Source organism: Cuculus canorus, unplaced genomic scaffold (genome assembly GCF_017976375.1).
Source record: "Cuculus canorus isolate bCucCan1 unplaced genomic scaffold, bCucCan1.pri scaffold_97_arrow_ctg1, whole genome shotgun sequence".
Classification (NCBI taxonomy): domain Eukaryota; kingdom Metazoa; phylum Chordata; class Aves; order Cuculiformes; family Cuculidae; genus Cuculus; species Cuculus canorus.
The window spans coordinates 1,158-19,700 of record NW_026527859.1 but is presented as its reverse complement, the minus strand read 5'-3'; the positions used below and the strand labels follow the sequence as shown (position 1 = coordinate 19,700).

The 18,543-nt window shown below is 56.4% G+C and overlaps 1 protein-coding gene across 1 annotated transcript; it reads right to left on the bottom strand.

Moving 5' to 3' along the window:
• Positions 1 to 1,599: 1,599 nt before the first annotated feature.
• LOC128850839 (ubiquitin carboxyl-terminal hydrolase 36-like) lies at positions 1,600 to 9,546 on the bottom strand. The gene is made up of 16 exons (XM_054055853.1): positions 9,409 to 9,546; positions 8,948 to 9,173; positions 8,653 to 8,874; positions 7,867 to 7,977; positions 7,451 to 7,553; positions 6,778 to 6,845; positions 6,300 to 6,370; positions 5,970 to 6,052; positions 5,671 to 5,782; positions 5,254 to 5,394; positions 4,955 to 5,055; positions 4,623 to 4,704; positions 4,141 to 4,422; positions 3,825 to 3,952; positions 3,001 to 3,273; positions 1,600 to 1,960 (listed from the first exon to the last, which is right to left on the bottom strand). The coding sequence occupies exons 1-16, from the start codon at positions 9,544 to 9,546 to the stop codon at positions 1,600 to 1,602; spliced, it is 2,502 nt and encodes an 833-aa protein (XP_053911828.1).
• Between the last annotated feature and the right edge of the window lie 8,997 nt (positions 9,547 to 18,543).

Sequence of the window (18,543 nt, the reverse complement as noted above, 5' to 3'; positions counted from 1 at the left end):
CGGGCAGGCGGCAGATCCCCGGCCCATGACCCGCAGCCCCGATGCTGCAGGCAGCAGTCCCCGAGCCCGCAGCTCCCCGAGCCGCGCGGCCCCGATGTGGCGCTCAGCAGGTCGGTGTCCCCCCTGAGCGCTGTGTCCGAGCCCCGGGGCAGGACGAGTCGGTGCGGGGTGTCCCGTCTGCCCCCCGCGCTCCCCCGTGGCCGCCCCGAGCGCAGCCGCAGAGCTCCTCCGTCCCCGCCCGCATCGTGATGGGCGAGGGGCGCGTCCAGATGGGATCCACCACCCCCGGGGTGTGAGAGGGGAGAGGGACGAGAGAGAGGGGAAAGGAGGGACAGAGGGGAGAGGGAGAGGGAGAGGAGAGAGGGGAGAGGGAGAGGAGAGAGGGAGAGGAGAGAGGGGAGAGTGCAGGGGAAATGCGAGGGGAGAGGGAGATGGTGAGGGGAAAGGACAGGGTGAGAGGAGAGGATATGGCAAGCGCAAAATGACATGGAGAGGGGAAAGGGACAGGGCGAGGGTCAAAAGGCCACGGCGAGGGGGAACGGAGATGGCGAGGGGAGAAAGGACACTGTGAAGGGAAAGGCAGATGGCGAGCATGAAATGACATGGCAAGGGGAAAGGACACATCGAGGGGCAAAAGGACACGGCGAGGGGAAAGGATACAGCGAGGGGAAGGGCATGGCAGGGGGAAAGGAAATGGCGAGCATGAAATGAGAGGGCGAGGGGCAAAAGGACACAGCCGGGCTGAAAGGACACAGTGAGGGGCAAAATGACATGGAGACGGGAGAAAGGAGATGGCGAGGGGAGAAATGACATGGCAGAGGGCAAAAGGATGCAGTGAAGGGCAAAATGACACGGCGAGGGGAAAACGACAGCGAGGGGCAAAGCGGGAGGGTGAAGGGAAAAGGAGGGTGGGAGAGCCAGGGAACGAGGAGGAAAGGCAGAGGGGAGGGGGTGGGGAGGGGAGTAGGTAAATAAAAACTCCATTGACACTCAAAGGGGGGGAGGGCGGTGGGTACCAGCCCTGTCCAGATGGGAGGTGGAGAGAACGAACAATGGACAGAACCGCGCAGGGAGCTCAAATCTGACGTCTCTGGCTGGCTCCCTTGGCAGGGGAGTACTGCTTCAGAACCACCGCTGGTTTTTCAGTTGCTGGCAGGGAGATGTTCTTTTCCTAGTCCATTTCATCATTCCTTTAGTCTTCCTTAGGCGTGCAAAGGCAGGAGGTGTCCTGGGGTCAGAGCACAGGGTTTTCTGTCTCCCTGCAGCCAGAGGGCTGGACCCGCGCTGCTGTTCAGGGAGGAGGCAACTCCGCATCTCTCCAGCTTTGGCATCGCCTCTCCCACTCGCCCCAGGGGATGCGCTGCCCCGAGAAGGCTGACGAGGCCGCCTCGCTTCAGGGATGGCACAGCCATATACTTTGTTCATGGAGTCCTTAAGTAGTTCCTTCGCTACGTGGGATGCTTTGCAACTCCCAGGTGGTGTGCTGGCCTCATGGTCTGGCTCGGGGCTCTGGACAGCTGTGGAGAGCCTGGCTCCATCGCCAGCCTGGTGTTGCCAGGCACATATTGCTGCTGCATAAACAGAAGAGACGCTAGCCCCTCACCTGCCCGAAAAGCACTCTTTTGACTCCATTCTCCTCCTTTTCTTCTTCTTCCCCTCCTTCTTCTTGAGCTCTGCACCCAACTCCTGGCAGCCTGGCTCCTTCTGGCCACCACTGGCACTCTTGCCTGCCTCCTCCTCCCCCGTGATGGACACCGAGTTCCCGGGCGTGCAGCTCTTCTTTCTGGGCGGGCTGGAGGTGTCATCTTTGCCATTAACAGACTGAGCTGGAGGGCTGCCGTCTGCCCTATGGTGGCGCTTTTTCAGCAGGGAGCTGAGGTCCTCAAGGACTGATAATTTGATGATGATTTTCAAGGGAGGCTTCTCCGCATTTGGCACTTTCAGCTCAGATGAAGATGTGCTGAAAGACAAGAAAAGATGCAGACATGGTCTGAAAGCCAGGCCCTGAGTAGGAGCCCCTCCCTTCCTCACCATCCCGAGATGCACAAGCACAGCACTCAACTGCTGCCATCTCAGCCACAGAATCTAAATAACACCCTACTCTAGGGCAGCAGCTGCAAGCTGCTGTACAAACAGAAAAGACTCTAGCCCCTCACCTGCCGGAAGACAGAGCCCTTCTCCTCCTCTTCTTCTTCTTCTCTTTCTTCTTCTTCTTCTTCTCCTTCTTCTTCTTCTTCTTCTCCCTCTTCTTCTTCTTGTCCTTCTTCTTCTTGTCCTTCTTCTTTTTCTTGTGCTTCTTGTGCTCTGCACCCAACTCCTGGCAGCCTGGCTCCTTCTGGCCACCACTGGCACTCTTCCCTGCCTCCTCCCCCGTGATGGACACCGAGTTCCCGGGCGTGCAGCTCTTCTTTCTGGGCGGGCTGGAGGTGTCATCTTCGCCATTAACAGATTGAGATTGAGGGCTGCTGTCTGCCCTATGGTGGCGCTTTTTCAGCACGGAGCTGAGGTCCCCAAGGGCTGATAATTTGATGATGATTTTCAAGGGAGGCTTTTACGGATTCGGCAGTTTCAGCTCAGATGAAGATGTGCTGAAAGACAAGAAAAGATGCAGACATGGTCTGAAAGCCAGGCCCTGAGTAGGAGCCCCTCCCTTCCTCACCATCCCGAGATGCACGAGCACAGCACTCAACTGCTGCCATCTCAGCCACAGAATCTAAATAACACCCTACTCTAGGGCAGCAGCTACAAGCTGCTGTACAAACAGAAAAGACTCTAGCCCCTCACCTGCCGGAAGACAGAGCCCTTCTCCTCCTCTTCTTCTTCTTCTCTTTCTTCTTCTTCTTGTCCTTCTTCTTCTTCTTCTCCTTCTTCTTCTTCTTCTCCTTCTTCTTCTTCTTCTTCTCCCTCTTCTCCTTCTTCTTCCTCTCCCTCTTCTTCTTCTTGTCCTTCTTCTTCTTGTCCTTCTTCTTTTTCTTGTGCTTCTTTTGCTCTGCACCCAACTCCTGGCAGCCTGGCTCCTTCTGGCCACCACTGGCACTCTTGCCTGCCTCCTCCCCCGTGATGGACACCGAGTTCCCGGGCGTGCAGCTCTTCTTTCTGGGCGGGCTGGAGGTGTCATCTTCGCCATTAACAGATTGAGATTGAGGGCTGCCGTCTGCCCTATGGTGGCGCTTTTTCAGAGGGGAGCTGAGGTCCCCAAGGGCTGATAATTTGATGATGATTTTCAAAGGAGGCTTTTCTGCATTCGGCAGTTTCAGCGCAGATGAAGATGTGCTGAAAGACAGGAAAAGATGCAGACACGGTCTGAAAGCCAGGCCCCGAGTGGAGCCCCTCCCTTCCTCACCATCCCGAGATGCACGAGCACAGCACTCAACTGCTGCCATCACAGCCACAAAACCTGAATTAGACCCTGCTCTAGGGCAGCAGCTGCAAGCGCACACGATGACCTGCCCCACGCCAGCCCCACACAGAGCACACGCTGTCCCACGGGGGACAGGGAAGGAGCAAGTGTTGCTGCAGCACGTGCCGATGGCAAAGGTTACAAGGGAGACCCAGAGGAAGATCTAGACCAGGCTGGTGCCTCCTCATCCCAGGGGACACCAGAACATGGCGAGGGCTTGCAAAACTCCCTCCCACCCTGTGCTAACAGTCAGAGGCACCGCCCTGCTTCCGGGATCCAGAGCGAGCCCTGACAGCCCAGGAGAACAGAAGAGCCGGCTGCCAAGATCACTCCTCGAGCCAGCTGCCAGGCCAGGCAGTTGCTTCATGGACTATCGGAAGATTGCTACTGGCCTTGCTGCCTGGGAGCAGCTGGCACAACTCACCTCAACTTGCCAGAAGGCTGGGAAGTGGAGTCAGGGTGGGTGGTGTCCGTGGGGTGCATCTGCTCTGGAAGCTGCAGCTGAAGTTGTGTGCAACGGTCATCTCTGCTCACCGCCTCCGGAGTGCTGCCCTGTAGTTATGGACATGAATAAAAACTTGGTGGTCTAAAGAAGAGATTCTGTAAGCCAAGAGGAGAAAATGAAAAAGGGGAGCCCAGAGAAAGGGGAGGGGGACAGGCAGCCTGGGGAAGGAAGTGAGAGGTGGCAGAAGAAGAATCAGAAGGTGCCTACTGAAGACTGGGCAGAAACTCAGACTCACCTTTTCAGCAGAGAGTGCCAGCTTCTTGGCTGCTGGTGGTGATGTGGAGCTGCTCTGCTCCACAGCACTGACGGCCAACAGGGACCTCTTCAATTTAGCCCGCCTGGAGTCTTCTGGAGCAGGTGGCTTGACCCCAGGCACAGCAGAGAGGTACTTTCGGAGCTCCTGCAGCAGCTTGGAGGCAGTGGGAAGCTTTGGCCCTGTACTGCATGTTCTACAGGGCACAGACACCCCAACCTCCTCCTGCCCAGACAGCTTGTTTGCAGGCTGCATCTCGGGTTTCTAGACAAAGAGAAAGACAGACAGAAGTTCAGTGAGGAGGGAATTCAAGGGGCACGGCTCACCCAGGAACCCTTGGCTCAGCAGGGTCTCTCCTGCAAACGGTCCTCCCTTGTGCCCACCTTCCTCCAAAGCTGCAACCCCTGCCCTTGCAGAGTGGACAGAGTGGCAGCAGCTCCCAGGAAGCGAGCTCCGGGACTCACCTGGCCCATCACTGGCTGGCTGGGCGCGATGGACACAGCCTCGGCAATGGGTTCCTCAAAGCTCTTGCTGGTGCCGGGTGTTCTGGTGAAAGCAGAGAAGCGCATGTGTTAAGTGTGAGGGGGGCGCCTGCAACACTCTCCTCAGAGATGCACAAAAGAAACAAGGAGGTGAGCTGCTCTTGACCTAGAGTGCTTGATCCACAAGGGCTGGACCTCTCCCTGCCTCCCTGCTCTGAGCCAGCTCCGTCCCACACCCTGGCTCGTGCTACCAGCCCTGTCCCAAATGCCGAGAGCAGTGGCCAGAGGGGCTGGGAGACACCGGGTGCTCTCACCTCACGTAGAAAAGCACATAGGCCTGCTGGTTCAGGACCACCTTGAGGTTGGTGAGGCAGACAACAGCATCATTCATTTGGTACCACTGCCCATCGCTGGCCTGCAGAAGAAGAGAGAACGGGGTTGGGTTGCATTTGGGGACCTTCCTGGCCTGAAGAGCAGCAGGAACGGCGCCCAGTGGCAGAGCTCTGCTCCACAAAACCCACAGGTGGCTCAGGGCTAGGAAAGGGGATTTGGCGAAAGAGAACCCACCGGCACCCAGCCCAGAGCAGGTGCCAAGAGAGCGCACTGGGCTCACCTTCACGTAGCAGTAGTAGTGCCCTGAGCGGCAGGAGTACCCAGAGTGCACCAGCACGGCGTAGAGCTCGTAATTCATCGGGTCCCCTTTGTCCTCTGACAAGTAAGGTCGGATGTCCAAGACCTCAGGGTATGTCACTTCCTGTGGAGAGACGACATCTCAGGAGCCCGCACAACAGACCGCTTTCTTGCCGGAGCAACAGCTCAGCTGTCCTCCGAGTCCCCTGTCTTGAGAGAGGAGGGCTCGCTCTCCCCAGGCAGAGGTCACAGTGAGCAAGACACCAGGACCAGCTCAACTACCACTGCACAGCTGGAGAAGGGCTGCAGCAGAGCTCACACCGTGCACCTCCCACCCTGCTCTGGGCCACAGGGCCTTGGGCCAGGAGACAGCCCCAGCTCTGCAGTGCCAAGTACTCACCTTCTTGATTTTGCCTCCACTGAAGATGGAAAAGCGCTTCAGCGAGACTATAAGAACACTGGAGGCTCGGTGGATGCTGAAGCGTTTGATGGCTTGCACTTTGGTCTTGCACCTGCACAGAAAGAGCTTGAGCTATTCCAGCTGTTCCACGGCAGATGGAACTGTGATTGCCAGGTGGTTGCCAGCCCTGGCCAAGCGGCTCCAGTGAACGCTTCCATGGCCACGTACCTCCCGGTTTAGCCATGGAGCAGGTAGAGAAGCCCTGCCTGCTTCCCCCTGGCACAGGCCCACACACTCACTTGTCACACATGTAGGCGTTCTCCTCGCACAGCATCTCTGGCCTCACAAACAACTTCAGTGCCTGCTCGATGCTTTCAGCTTCCTGCAAGGACAGAGGAGAGGTCAGGGCACGAGCGGCCTGTCCACGCGACAGCCTGGCTCCCTTCCCAGACACTGGCCCAAGAGACAACACACAGTAGGAGGCAGCGTAACAACAGCATCTGCTTCCCTGCTGCCTGCACTGGGACTTGACAGCAGCAGGTTAAGGAACCCTGAGGCACTAACGTTGCAGCTGCCACAACAGCCCCTCCAGAGCTGAGCTCCTCCCCATCGCCACCCTGACACAGTACCTCAATCTCCACCGCCAGGTCCAGGAAGGGTTCATAGGTGTCCGAGGGCCAATTGCACGCTTTGCACATCACTGCAAAAGAAAAAGCCATGAGCACTCCCTGACACAACGCCAGCACCCACCACCATCTCAGTACAGCGCAGGCAGTGCAGGATTCCCCCTCTCCGCCTTTGGGCACCAGGATTCACCACCTGGCAAGGACGAAGGCCGGCAATTCCACTTTGTGTAGGGGCAGCAAGAGTTGCCAGAGAGCTGGCAACACGGGTTCCTTTGCTGGTGGCAAGGAGCTGGGGACCCACAGCCAACAGCTTTTGCCATCTCCACCACAGGCATCACGGCCCGCAGGGATTGCACGATGGACCAGCTGCAGCTCCAGATAACTTACACATACTTAGTAATTTTCCCAAAAGATTTTTCCTGCAAGGCTCTCGGGGAAGCAGCAGCCCCGACAGCTACAGGCCCCGGCAGCCAGCACTCACCACGCGACCGCAGGAAGCCACCAAAGATCTGGTGAACCAGCGTTGTGGTCTGGCTCTGCTGATCCAACCTAGAGACAGCAGCACCGTATCTCACACTGCCCCTCCGCAGCGGCCACCCCACGGGCCACCGCTGTGCCCTCAGGACACCTCCCCGCTGTGTTCTGGCCAGCAGAGAGCTGGCAGCAGGCGAGTCACAGCCCCTGTCACTCTGCTCCCCGCGTGGCACAGCTCAAGGGGTGGCACCAGGCTGCTCAAAGCAGCACAAACCCCTGCCTGGAGCTCTGCGCTGGGCACTGCAGGCAAAGGCAACGCAGCTTCCCGCGACACAGGCCTCCCAGGAAGCCCTCCCACCCGCAGCCACAGAGACGGGGCTCAACTAGGAATCACACCTGGATTGCTTGGCACCTGGGACAGGATCCTAAACCCAATGCACCCTTAGGATTTGGTGAGAGGAGCTCAGCTATGCTGGGCCAGAGGAGTCAGGGCAAGGGAGCAGGCAGACAGCAGCCCAGAGCTGTGTCACCGTGGGGCAGAGCTGCGCCCCGGAGGCAGCACCTCACTCCAAGCCAAGCCGGGGGACACGTTCACCCCACAGTCCCCTCCCACAGGCACACGGGAACAGTGAGGGGACAGCAGAGAACAGCAGCATGGGCTGTCAAGGGGCCCCACGTACTCGGTACAGCCATCCAGGCAGGCCCTCTGCATGGCATTGATGGTGAAACTCAGGAACTCATGTGCATCCTCCTGGCGGCCTAAGCGGATATGCGTGGCAATCTCTGTAGGAGAGGGAGGATTCAGTCCCAGCACGCGCTCCAACACAGGCAGGCCTTCCTTTTCTCCCTCCCTCCTTCCCTTCCTCCCTCTCTCCCTCTCTCAGGGCAGGGAACATGGGGCTTGAGCCCCCTCAACCCAAACCAGATGTCAGACTCAGGCTGGCCACAGGAGAAGCCCCACGCAGCCCCTGGCAGGCTCCAAGCGTCAGCTCTGAAGAGCAGTCTGCCAAGACCTGTCCTGATCTCAAAGGTTCTGCTCCTGCATCGCTCACTGTTGCCCTGCATGGCTATGAAAGGGGAGCACAGCTATCCTTACTCTTGATGTTTCTGACGAAGGACGTGGGCTGTATTGCGCTGCCGCTGCTACTGAAAACCTGCAGTATGTGCTTCTCCATAGTGCACAGCATGCAAAACTTCCCTTGCTGGCCTGAAGCAGGAGAGAAGACGTTGGGGACAGAGCCAGGAGAGATGGAGGCAGTCCACGGGACGGAGGATCTCTGGTCCAGTACAGCTCAGCCACACTCCGTCTTCCCAATGAGCTTGGTGCTGTGGTGCAGTTCGGGGCCATCCTGGCTTTGCAGGGAGCAGCACATGCCACCCCCAGCTGACGCAGCCCCAGTCGCAGCACCGGCTGCTGCAACATCCCAGGCGGGACAACATCCATGTGGATGGAAAACAGATCCCAGGGCCAATCCCACCAGAGCCTTAAGGACAGGGCTGGAGCGCCGCAGGCTCCCTTTTGTCACAGCTTGGAGCAGTGCGCACCAGGACACCCCCTGGCAAAGTCCCCCAGAACCAGCGGCGCCTGTCGGTGCGCCGTCTTCTGCCCTGTGGGTGACTTCACGCAGTCCCCACAGGCAGAGACTGCTCAGCCCCCACAAAGCCAGCAGGTCCCATTGGACCAGTCTTAGTCCTGGGTATGCCCAGCAGAGTCAACGCCTTCCCAGACAAAAGGAGGCACAGCTTGGCAATGCTGCTGTGGCTGCGAAAAGTCAGATGGACACAGGAACGACCTCTTGATGGAGAAACGAGGCAGGAGGGAGCAGACAAGGCACGTCCTGACACCCACACACCCTCGCCAGAGCCACTCCTCCCCACTCACAGGTCCGGCTGTGCTCCCTGGACAGCAGGTAGTTCGCGAGCGGAGGCGTGTAGGTGAGGCACTGCACGGTGGAGTTGAGGAAACACGTGTTCCCCAAGTTTTTCAGCCCAGCGCCGATCTGGTGGGTCCGCTGCCACTGCATGGAGAGGCGCTCCACGGGGAAAAGCACCTTCTTTGGCAGAGGGATCCCGTCGCCTTGCATCCCTGGGACATGTTCGCTGCCTGTGGGGAGAGATGGGTAGTGAGCGGCGAGGTCTGGGCTGCAGGGAGGGCTCCCCTCGCCCTCTCTACATACGTTGCTGGGCAGGCTCAGGGCTGTCAGCAGCCTCCTTGCAGGGGCTGAGCAGCTCGTCCTTACCCTGCAGACGGTTCAGCTGCTCGGAGGTGCTGTGCTCGATGGGTTCCACCTCCATCTTCTTCTGCTGCGGTGCCTGGAACGGCGTGGCCAGCTCCTGGTGCAGCTCTCGCCCATCCTTGCCGAACTCCAGATGCTCCTCGATGGCGATGGCGCTGCCCGGCGGCTGCGGGGAACGGAGGGGTCGGTCGAGCGGGCGGGGTGGGCGCCAGAGCGTTCCGCTCCGGGGCGCTGCGTCCCGTGGCCACGGCAACGGACCCGACCTCTCGCCTTCCCCCGCGCCCCCCGGACGCCCCATCCCGTCCCCTCCGCGGTCCCCGAGCGCCTCCCGCCCCGCCCCCCCCCCGCCCCTGCCGCCGCGGCGCCGTCCCGGCCGTCCCGGACCGCCCCGCTACGCTCACCGATCCGCGTCGCCGCCGCTCCGCGCACGTGTCGCCGCTCCGCACGGGAGACCGGCGCCACCGGACCCGCCCCGTGTCCCCGCGCTCCGCCTCCCGGGGTGGAACGGGGGCGGAACGAGGGCTCACAGGGGGCGGCATCGCGCTCCTCCCTCGCTCCAACGAGGGCACAGCCTCCTCGCTCCTCCGCCTCCCGGGGCGGAGCCCTCGTCCTCCTCCTGCCGGGGTGGGACAGAGGGAGGAACAAAGGGAGAACGAGGGCAGAGCCTCCGCGCTCCTCCGCCTCCCGGGGTGGAACGGGGGGAGGGACAGAGCGCGCTGTCTCCTCGCTCCTCCGCTCAGGGGGGAACGAGGGCGGAACGAGGGCGGAGCCTCCCTCGCTCCTCCGCTGGGGTGGGAACAGAGGGAGGAACAGAGGGCAGAGCCTCCTCGCTCCTCCTCTCGAGGGCGGAACGGGGGCGGAACGGGGGCAGAGCCCCCGCGCCTCGTCGCTCCTCCTCTGGGACGGAACGAGGGCGGCAGCTGCGGATCCTCTGCACTCCTTTTGTCGTCGAATGAGGGTTGAACCTCAGCGCTTCCGCGTATCTCTCGCAAATTCGCCAAAGGCCGTCCGAGAGCGGGAGCTCAGCACTCCTGCGTCCGGGACGCTCCACCTCGAGAGGCAGAGTGAGAGACGGTTGAGCGCGTCCCCGTCGCCAGGGCAGCGAGTGGGCGTGGCCGCGACTGCCCATTGGCTGAGAGGCCGAGGGGGCGTGGCCTGGATGCCGAGTCTGGTCTTCCCATTGGCTGTTGTGCGGAGGGGGGCGGGTCCAGGCGAGGCTGTTCGTACCCATCGGGACCCGTTAAGCACGGGGTGGGGGGGGGGAGGGGCGGACATCCAGCGTCCCTTCATCCCCATAGTGGCCCTGGCAGCCCGGTTCTCATTAAGCCCTATGATCGTGGTGGTCCCCGTTAATCCCCGTGGTGGGGGACTGAGACTCCCGTTAAGCTTCACGGTGGCCCCGGCAGCGCAGTCCCTGTTGAGCCCTGTGTTAGAGGGGGGTCTCATCCCAGTAAGCCCCACAGGAGGGGGTTCAGTCCCCATCGAGCCCTGTGGTGGCCCTGGTAGCTCAGTCCCCATTAAACCCCGCAGCTGCCACTGCCCTCCCCACCGCGTTGGCTCCCGTCCATCCCTCCCCACATCTACAGCCCCATCAGGTCTCCCCCCTGCCAGTGCAGAGCAGGAGAGTGATGAATTCCGGCTTTCCTCACATTTTTTTCTGACCCAGCTTTAATTCCTAGAGTGAAGCTGGCCAGATTTGTTCACAACTTCCAACTCTTCCACACTATTAAACCACTTTTCTTTTCAGGAAAGATTGGAGTCTTTTCAAGATATTTAATTTCATTAAAGCCATCGTGGTCCCTGAATGCTTTTTACATGCTCACAGAACACTCGAACATCTTCACTTCCTCCTAACACCCTGGAAAAACAAGGCAAACTGGAAATTCTCCAGCTCCTGTCCTAGCTCCAGCAGAGCAGAGGCTGTCCATGCTGCCGGTCAGGCACCAGCTGAACCTCTCCAATGCCAAACTCACCACCCTTGCTCTCCTTCACCCGGGTCACATCCACATCTCCTCCCAACCAATGCTCACAGCCTCCTCAATCACAGTAAGGGATTAATACGCTCACAAGGTATCGCTCCAAGCGTTTGGTCCTGTCAGTAATGGTTTTAAGTGCTTGGTTAGTGGGTCATTCGAGTGTTACTTTGCAAAGTCTTTTTGTGTAACCTGGTGTTATCAATTCTGATTTTACTGGACAAATATAAGCTATGGTTTATATGCCTTTCCCAGCTGTGTATGTCATCCAAAGCAGTTGTGTTGCTCAATTAATACCATTTCAAAGATTGTATGAGCGAAAATAGGCCTTCAAGTTGCACCTGAAAAAATTCAAACCTGGAACTATTTTGAGTGGAAAATTTTGAATGCCATCATTGAACCTCAGCAGTCAAATGGCAAACAGCACGTGAGATGTGTTCACCTGATTCGCGTCAGTGTGGAGCAATGCTGGGACCACAGGGTGACGTGTAATTTTTAGCCATTCTGTTTGTCCTTGTACAATGCAGACTTGGGGAGAGCAGGATGGGGTGTATATGGTTCCTATTTGGGGAAAAAAGGGGTCTGCTGTGTTTTTCTGTTCAACCTCTTTGTGTTGCACAAAATTACTGTTACTGCACATGGGTAGTAAAGGGCTTGGTTGTTATACAGAAGATCTCTCGATCACCGGAGAAGCTTCTAGAAGAACTACTACGCCTGCGCAACCCAGGGGTGGAGAACTTGTAGGGGAAACACGTCCATTAGGAATATGTAACTAAAGCTAAGTCATAAAAGAAGTTGCCTTGTATTGTCGGGTGTGCGTCGTGGTTGAGCAGAGACTCCCGGCGCACCCAGCGCTGTTTGCTTGCCTTTACTTAATAAATCGTGGACTTTGATTGGAATCCTGCTTTGGTCTAAAGTATTTATCACATCATAGAAGGCAAAACATTGGTAAACATTCTCTCTGCAAGGAAACGGTAGAGCGACCTTCCTGTACCTGAAGGGGCTACGGGGAAGATGGGAAGGGACTCTTTAGCAGGGAGCACAGGGATAGGACAAGGGGGAACGGTTTGAAGCTGAAAGAGGGGAGATTTGGATTATAGAGAGGAGGAAATTCTTTCCCGGGAGGGTGGTGAGGCACTAGCACGGGTTGCTCAGAGAAGTCATGGATGCCTCAGCCCTGGAGGAGCTCAAGGCCAGGCTGGATGCGGCTTTGAGCAACGTGAGCCATGCAGGTGTCCCTAACGCTGCCTCCCACGGTGGAGAGGTGAGAACTGGATGGTTCCTCCTGACCCAAACCATTCCAGGACTCCGGGAGATGCCCTGAGGCAGCGGCCGCCGCGCGGCGCCACGGGAAATGGAGTCCCCCAGCGCGCCCCGACGGCGCAGAACTACAGCTCCCGGCGTGCCGCGCGCCGCCCCCCCCGCGCCCCCTCAAGGCGCGCCCTCCCGCTGGGGCCCATGGCAGCTGCAGTCCGAGCCCGGGGGCGCCCCCTGCCGGCCGTGTGCACCGCGCTCCGGCCCCGCTGCCCGGCTCCCTCCGCGGGAGGCGGCGCCCGCGCTGTTCGCGAACGCGGCGGGTCCCGCTCGCCGCGGGGCGAGGAGAGCGCGGGCGGCGCCTCTGCCGGGGAGCGGAGCCGGCGGCCCGGCCCGGGACCGGAGCAGGGGGCGGCCCCTCCTCCTGCCGAGCCGGCCGAAAGCGCCGCTGCCCGCACCGGACATGGCGGCCGCGGCGCCGGAAGCCGCCCCGGAAGCCTTCCTGTCGCTCCCGTGATGCCCCGCGGTGGCGCCCGTTCGAGCGGCGGCGCCCGCCCCGCGCCGAGCAGGAGGCGGCTTCTCCCCGGCCCTGGATGGCCGCGGCGGGGCGAAGCAGAAGCGAGCCGGGGGCGGCGTGTCCTCCGGGGCGGGTGCCGTTCCCGGGCGCCGTGTGCCGGGAGAGCGGCTGCCGCTTCGCCCGCCACCTCCTCAAGCCCGTCCTGTAGCGGCGGCAGCAGCTCCCGCTGCCCCCGGGGGCCGTTCTGCCCCGGCCGCGCGTGTCTGAGCGCGGCAGCCGCTCCTCGGGCCGAGCGCTCGCTGGGGCCGTGTCCTTCGGTGCCCCCGCGGCGGCGTTCGGGAACTGAGCTCCGGGTGAAGGGCCGGGAGGCTTCAGCCGCTTCCTGGGGATCTCTCGTTGTCCCCTTCCTGCTCAAAGCCCGTCACTGGGTTGTTACTCAAACGGCTCGAAGAAGACAGTGGTGTGAAGTGGCTTTGCAGTGGCGGCTGATCTTTAAGAGATGGGGTTTGTAATTCCTGTGGGAATTGATCAGTGGTGCGATTCCGATTCACCCCGAGGAGCAACAGAGCGGCCTTTTCTGTGTTCCTCTTTGGTCTCCTGATTCTCTCTGTGGCTGAGGATGTCTCTTTAAAAGGAGCTATTTGACTGCACCTTGACTTCCAGGGCTGCGATGGGCCGTGCTCTGCAGAGGGCGTTGGGACTAATGCATCCTAATGAGATGTACCACTTCCTGCTGTGTGCTTACTGAATTGGCAAATCCTGGAGACAGTCTTCTCTCTCCTGGCTCTTTCTCTGCTAACAAGTACTATGTTAGCTGATTGTTTGGGGCTCTAGATAGTGTGTGTGAATACACGTGGCTTTTGCCACCAAGGCTGTCACTGTTCTTTGTCTATCCTGCTTCTGTAACAAGAAGTTACATATCTCAATCGGTATCTGTATTCTTCTGCCTGTATCTCACCCCGTCTCCATTCCCTCTGCCTGTACCTCACCTCGTCTCCATTCTCTCTGCCCTTATCTCACCCCATATCCAATCTTTTTGCCTGTATCCAATCTTTTTGCCTGTCTCTGAGCCTGTCCCCATTCTCTCCGCCTGTACCTCACCCTGTCCCTGTCCTCTCTGCCCATATCTCAACCCGTCCCGATTGTTGCTGCCCATATCTCACCCTGTATCTGATCTCTCTGCCTGCATTTCACCTGTTCCCGTTCTCTCTGCCCATATCTCACCCTGTCTCTATTCTCTCTGCCTAACCCTTACGCTAACCCTAATGACTCTAACCCTAACCCTAACAATGACCCTAACCCTTAAACATTTTGTCTGAAAATCATCACCCATTTGTGTGCTTTGTGGCGCCAGCCCCGCAGTGTGGGGTGGTCCCCACTAAGCCCTGTGGTGGGGGTGACTCCGTCCTGTTTAGCCATGTGGTGGCCCTGGCGGCCCAGTCCCTGTTAAGCCCCGTTGAGGGGGGGGGACTGGGACCCCATTAAGCTTCACGGTGGCCCTGGTGGAGCAGTCCCTGTTAAGTCCCGTGTTAGAGGGGGGGTCTCATCCCCGCTAAGCCCCATAGGAAGGAGATTCAGTCCCCATCAAGCCCTGTGGTGGCCCTGGTAGCTCAGTCCCCATTAAACCCCGCAGCTGCCACTGCCCTCTCCACCACATTTGCTCCCGTCCATCCCTGCCCCACATTTACACCCCCATCAGGTCTCCCCCCTGCAGGGAACCCCTGCCAGTGGAGAGCAGCAGAGTGATGATAAGGAGCTGATAAGATGAGCAGTTGGGGTTGAGGGCACTTGTGGGTAAGCTCATAGATCCTGGGCTGGGAGCAGCAGTCAGGAGCTGTTCAGAGGGAGCAGGATGAGGACAGTGGCAGCAAGACAGCAGCACCATTGGCCTCTCTGCAGCTCAGCATCCTGGGCAGAGCTGAGGGCTGCCACTCCTGCCTTGGGCACAGTGTTGCGGTGTGCGGCCCGCAGAGACCATGTCCAGGAAGCCGGGTGCTTTCAAGGTATTTCCTCCAAAGAGCTCTGGAGCACAAATCAGAACTTGTCCTTTGTGCTCCTGCATGGGTGGTGAGTTTGGCCTCGGAGAGGTTCAGCTGGAGAATTTCCAGTTTGCCTTGTTTTTCCAGGGTGTTAGGAGAAGGTGAAGATGTTCTAGTGTTCTGTGAGCATGTAAAAAGCATTCAGGAACCACGACGGCTTTAATGAAATTAAGTATTTTGAAAAGACTCCAGTCTTTCCTGAAAAGAAAAGTGGTTTAATAGTGTGGAAGAGTTGGAAGTTGTGAACAAATCTGGCCAGCTTCACTCTAGGAATTAAAGCTGGATCAGAAAAAAATGCCAGGAAAGCTGGAATTCTGAACACTCAGCAATGAACCTGTTTGTATGCAAAAGTCTCTCTCATTAAGTAGAAAGGAGGAGTGAGGAGGAAGTGAAGCGTTGGGTATTTGCTACAAAGCAGAGCATACCGGGATGGGGAGTGGGGCAGTGGCAACTCTCTGGATGTCCACCCTGCCCTGGGGGGGCAGGTCCTTTTCCCTTGGTCTTCTCTGCTCCCAAGGGTTAAAACAACTGTGTGACAGCCCTGCCTTGCACGTGGCCTGGGTATCCTGCTGCACCCGCTGTTGTGGCTTGATCCTGCCTGGTTCTCAGTGCTGTTGTCCTGGGGACTCCTGCAGCAAAGATGCTCTGGAACAGGACAGCATCTCAGCCCAGGATGAGCAGTACCCTTGCCAGCGAGTACCAAGAAGTGCCATAGGTTTTAATTCTCCCCTTGACTGCCCCGAAGCGATTCCTATAGGATTCGTGGGTGGGTGATAGGTCCTAAACCCCCTGCAAGACACTCTTACGGGTAACCAAGGGCTGTAGGAATTGCCACAATAAAATTCCTGGATGGGTCAGACAAAATCGAAGACCCAGGACCAGAAGAAAGGGAGCAAATTACCAGATATACCCCCAGAAAGTCCATTAGGAATAATGATTAGGAATTGGAATAAAAGGGGCCCCAGAAAAGGAAAAAGTAAATTAAAATTGATTCAATATTGTATGACTGAGTGGCCAAAGGAACCTTTAAAACCACATTTTTTGGCCTATTTTTGGATCTTTTGAAGACTGGATTTGTCAGGCTTTAAATATACATGTTAATTCAAAGGAACCTTTTAGTCAGGAGGAAAGTGATTATGCAGGATTATGGATTAGGACTTCACGTCCCTTTCCAGCCTCAATACTTACATTAAAAACAGATGAAAAGTTTGAGGAAGAAGAGGGAGATAAGAATGAAAAAGGAAGGGAAAAAGAGGATAAATGGGAGCCACTGGATAACTTTCCACCTCCTCCAGCGGCTGTAGTATCTCCACCAGAGTCACCGCTACCCCTGCCTCCACCACCAACAGCACCAGAATGAGATCAACCTCCAGCTTTATGTACAAGAAGTAGGACTGCTGCATCTGAGGGAGCTTCTCTATATCCCTTACGAGAGGTACCCCTTGGAGGTAATCAGGGAGGCATCGGGTTTGTGGCAGTCCCATTAAATACCACAGATGTAAGGAATTTCAAGAAAGAAATGGGGACCCTACTAGATGATCCCCTAGGAGTAGCTGAAAAATTACACCAATTCTTAGGTCCCAATACTTATACCTGGGAAGAAATACAATCCATTTTAGGGATTTTATTTACTGCCGAGGAACGGGAATGATTAGACAAGCTAGAATGAGAATTTGGGAAAGACAGAATCAGGCGGGACCCCCAGGAGATCAGAAATGGCCCAATGTGGATCCTCACTGGGATCACCAACAACCCCTAGGAAGGCAAAATATGAGGGATTTGAGAACATTAATCATACAGGGAATAAGGGAAGTGGTTCCCCGAGGATAAAACATTAATAAAGCATTTAATGAACAACATTCATTAGGATGTTGGATGAATCTCCAACAGAATGGTTGGAGAGGTTAAGGAAAAGCCTACAAATGTATTCTGGAACTGATCCGAATACAGTAGCGGGGACCGCACTCCTTAGAACCCAATAGCCAAATCCTGGGGAGATATAAGAAGGAAATGAGAAAAACCTGAAGACTGGCAAGAAAGAGGATTAGAGGAGTTACTCAGAGAGGCCCAGAAGGTCTATGTTAGGAGGGATGAAGAAAAACAAAAAGCGAAAGCAAAAATTTTTGCAGCAGCTGTGAGAGAAAGTCAGAAAATTAAGACTGCGGTTGGGGAGCAAAGGGAAAAAAGAATAGAACAGGCACCCAGGGGACAGCCTCAGAGAGAGAGATTCACAATTCCCATCTGTTACTACTGTAATAAGAGGGGACATGTTCAGAGGAACTGTCGTAAGCGAGAAGAAGATGAGAAAATGTTCAAAGAAGAACAGGGGTGTCAGGGGCTATATCTTTCGGGGACTCCAACATCAACAGAGCCCTTGATAAAATTATTAATAGGTCCCCATAAGGAGGAGGTTTTATTTTTAGTGGATACAGGAGCTGAAAAATCAACCATCCAAACACTTCCAAAAGGAATAGAGATAGGGAGGAGTTATATGTCAGTAGTTGGGGCAAAGGGAGAACCCTTTAAAGTACCCATCCTAAAGGATGTAGAAGTAGAAACAAAAGAGAAGATTTGTTTCAATGATTTACTTTTGCTTCCTGAAGCGGAATACAATTTATTAGGAAGGGACTTAATTTCGAAGTTAAACTTGAGCATCCAGAGTCAGGGGAACAAACTGCAGATTAAACTGAATACTTTAACACAGGAAGATGAAGAAGCCATTAACCCCTTGGTATGGTATAAAGAAGGGGAAACTGGAAAACTATAAATGGAACCCATAAGTGTTCAAATAATAGATCCACATCGCCCGATTAGAATCAAGCAGTACCCTATACCCATGAAGGGTCGAAAAGGATTAAACCTGTGGTTGACAGACTTTTGGAAAAAGGAACTTTGGAACCATGTATGTCACCTCATAACACACCCATATGCCCTGTAAAGAAACCGGATGGGTCCTACAGAATGGTACAGGATTTAAGGGCTGTAAATCAGCGGACGATTACTAAATTCCCTGTAGTGGCAAATCCTTACACTTTATTGAGTCATATTTCTCCCAGGCATACGTGGTATAGTGTAATAGATTTGAAGGACGCTTTTTGGGCCTGTCCTTTAGAGGAGGGATCCAGAGATTATTTTGCTTTTGAGTGGGAGGACCCTGAAACGGGACGAAAACAGCAAATAAGTGTTGGAGAATGGATGCAGGAATGGTTGAACGAGCAAGGCCATGGATCTATGGAGAAGCTGTGCGAGACTCGTATAACACAGAGGCCGCTTGACATAAGTGGAGATCTACCAGCTGCAATGGGAATGTACCAGGGGAGTATTGAAACGTGCTGATAAGGGAGTAGGTAATGGTCAGGCTGACCTAGAAAGTACGCAGGATGAGCATAACGTAAGGAAGCAGGAATGTACCGTGGGCCCCCAGCTGCAGCTGCAAGCAGGAGGGAATAAGATTAAATGAATGCAATAGGAACCAATGATTGTTTGACAAATGTATAACCAAACCAATCAAGTTTAGGGAATGACTAAGTAGATTGTAGTGAAAGATATATAAACCGCAACTGTAATCAATAAAGTCGAAGCTTGCTTTATCACTCATATTGAGTCGTCCGCTTGCTTCCCTCGCCCGTCGCAAGTGGCGCCCGAACAGGGACCCCCAATCCCTGTTTCCACCGGACGGCGAGCTCGGCGAAGCACTGGTAGCAGCGACCAGAGGGCGGAAGATCGGCAACACTGAATCAGTACTTACGATCC

Coding starts and splice junctions, on each gene's coding strand:
- LOC128850839 (XM_054055853.1), bottom strand. CDS start 9,546: ATGCCGCCCCCTGTGAGCCCTCGTTCCGCCCCCGTTCCACCCCGGGAG. Junction 5,056..5,253: donor ACTACTACTGCTACGTGAAG/GTGAGCCCAGTG, acceptor CTTCTTCTGCAG/GCCAGCGATGGGCAGTGGTA. Junction 3,274..3,824: donor CAGCCTTCTGGCAAGTTGAG/GTGAGTTGTGCC, acceptor CCTGTCTTTCAG/CACATCTTCATCTGCGCTGA.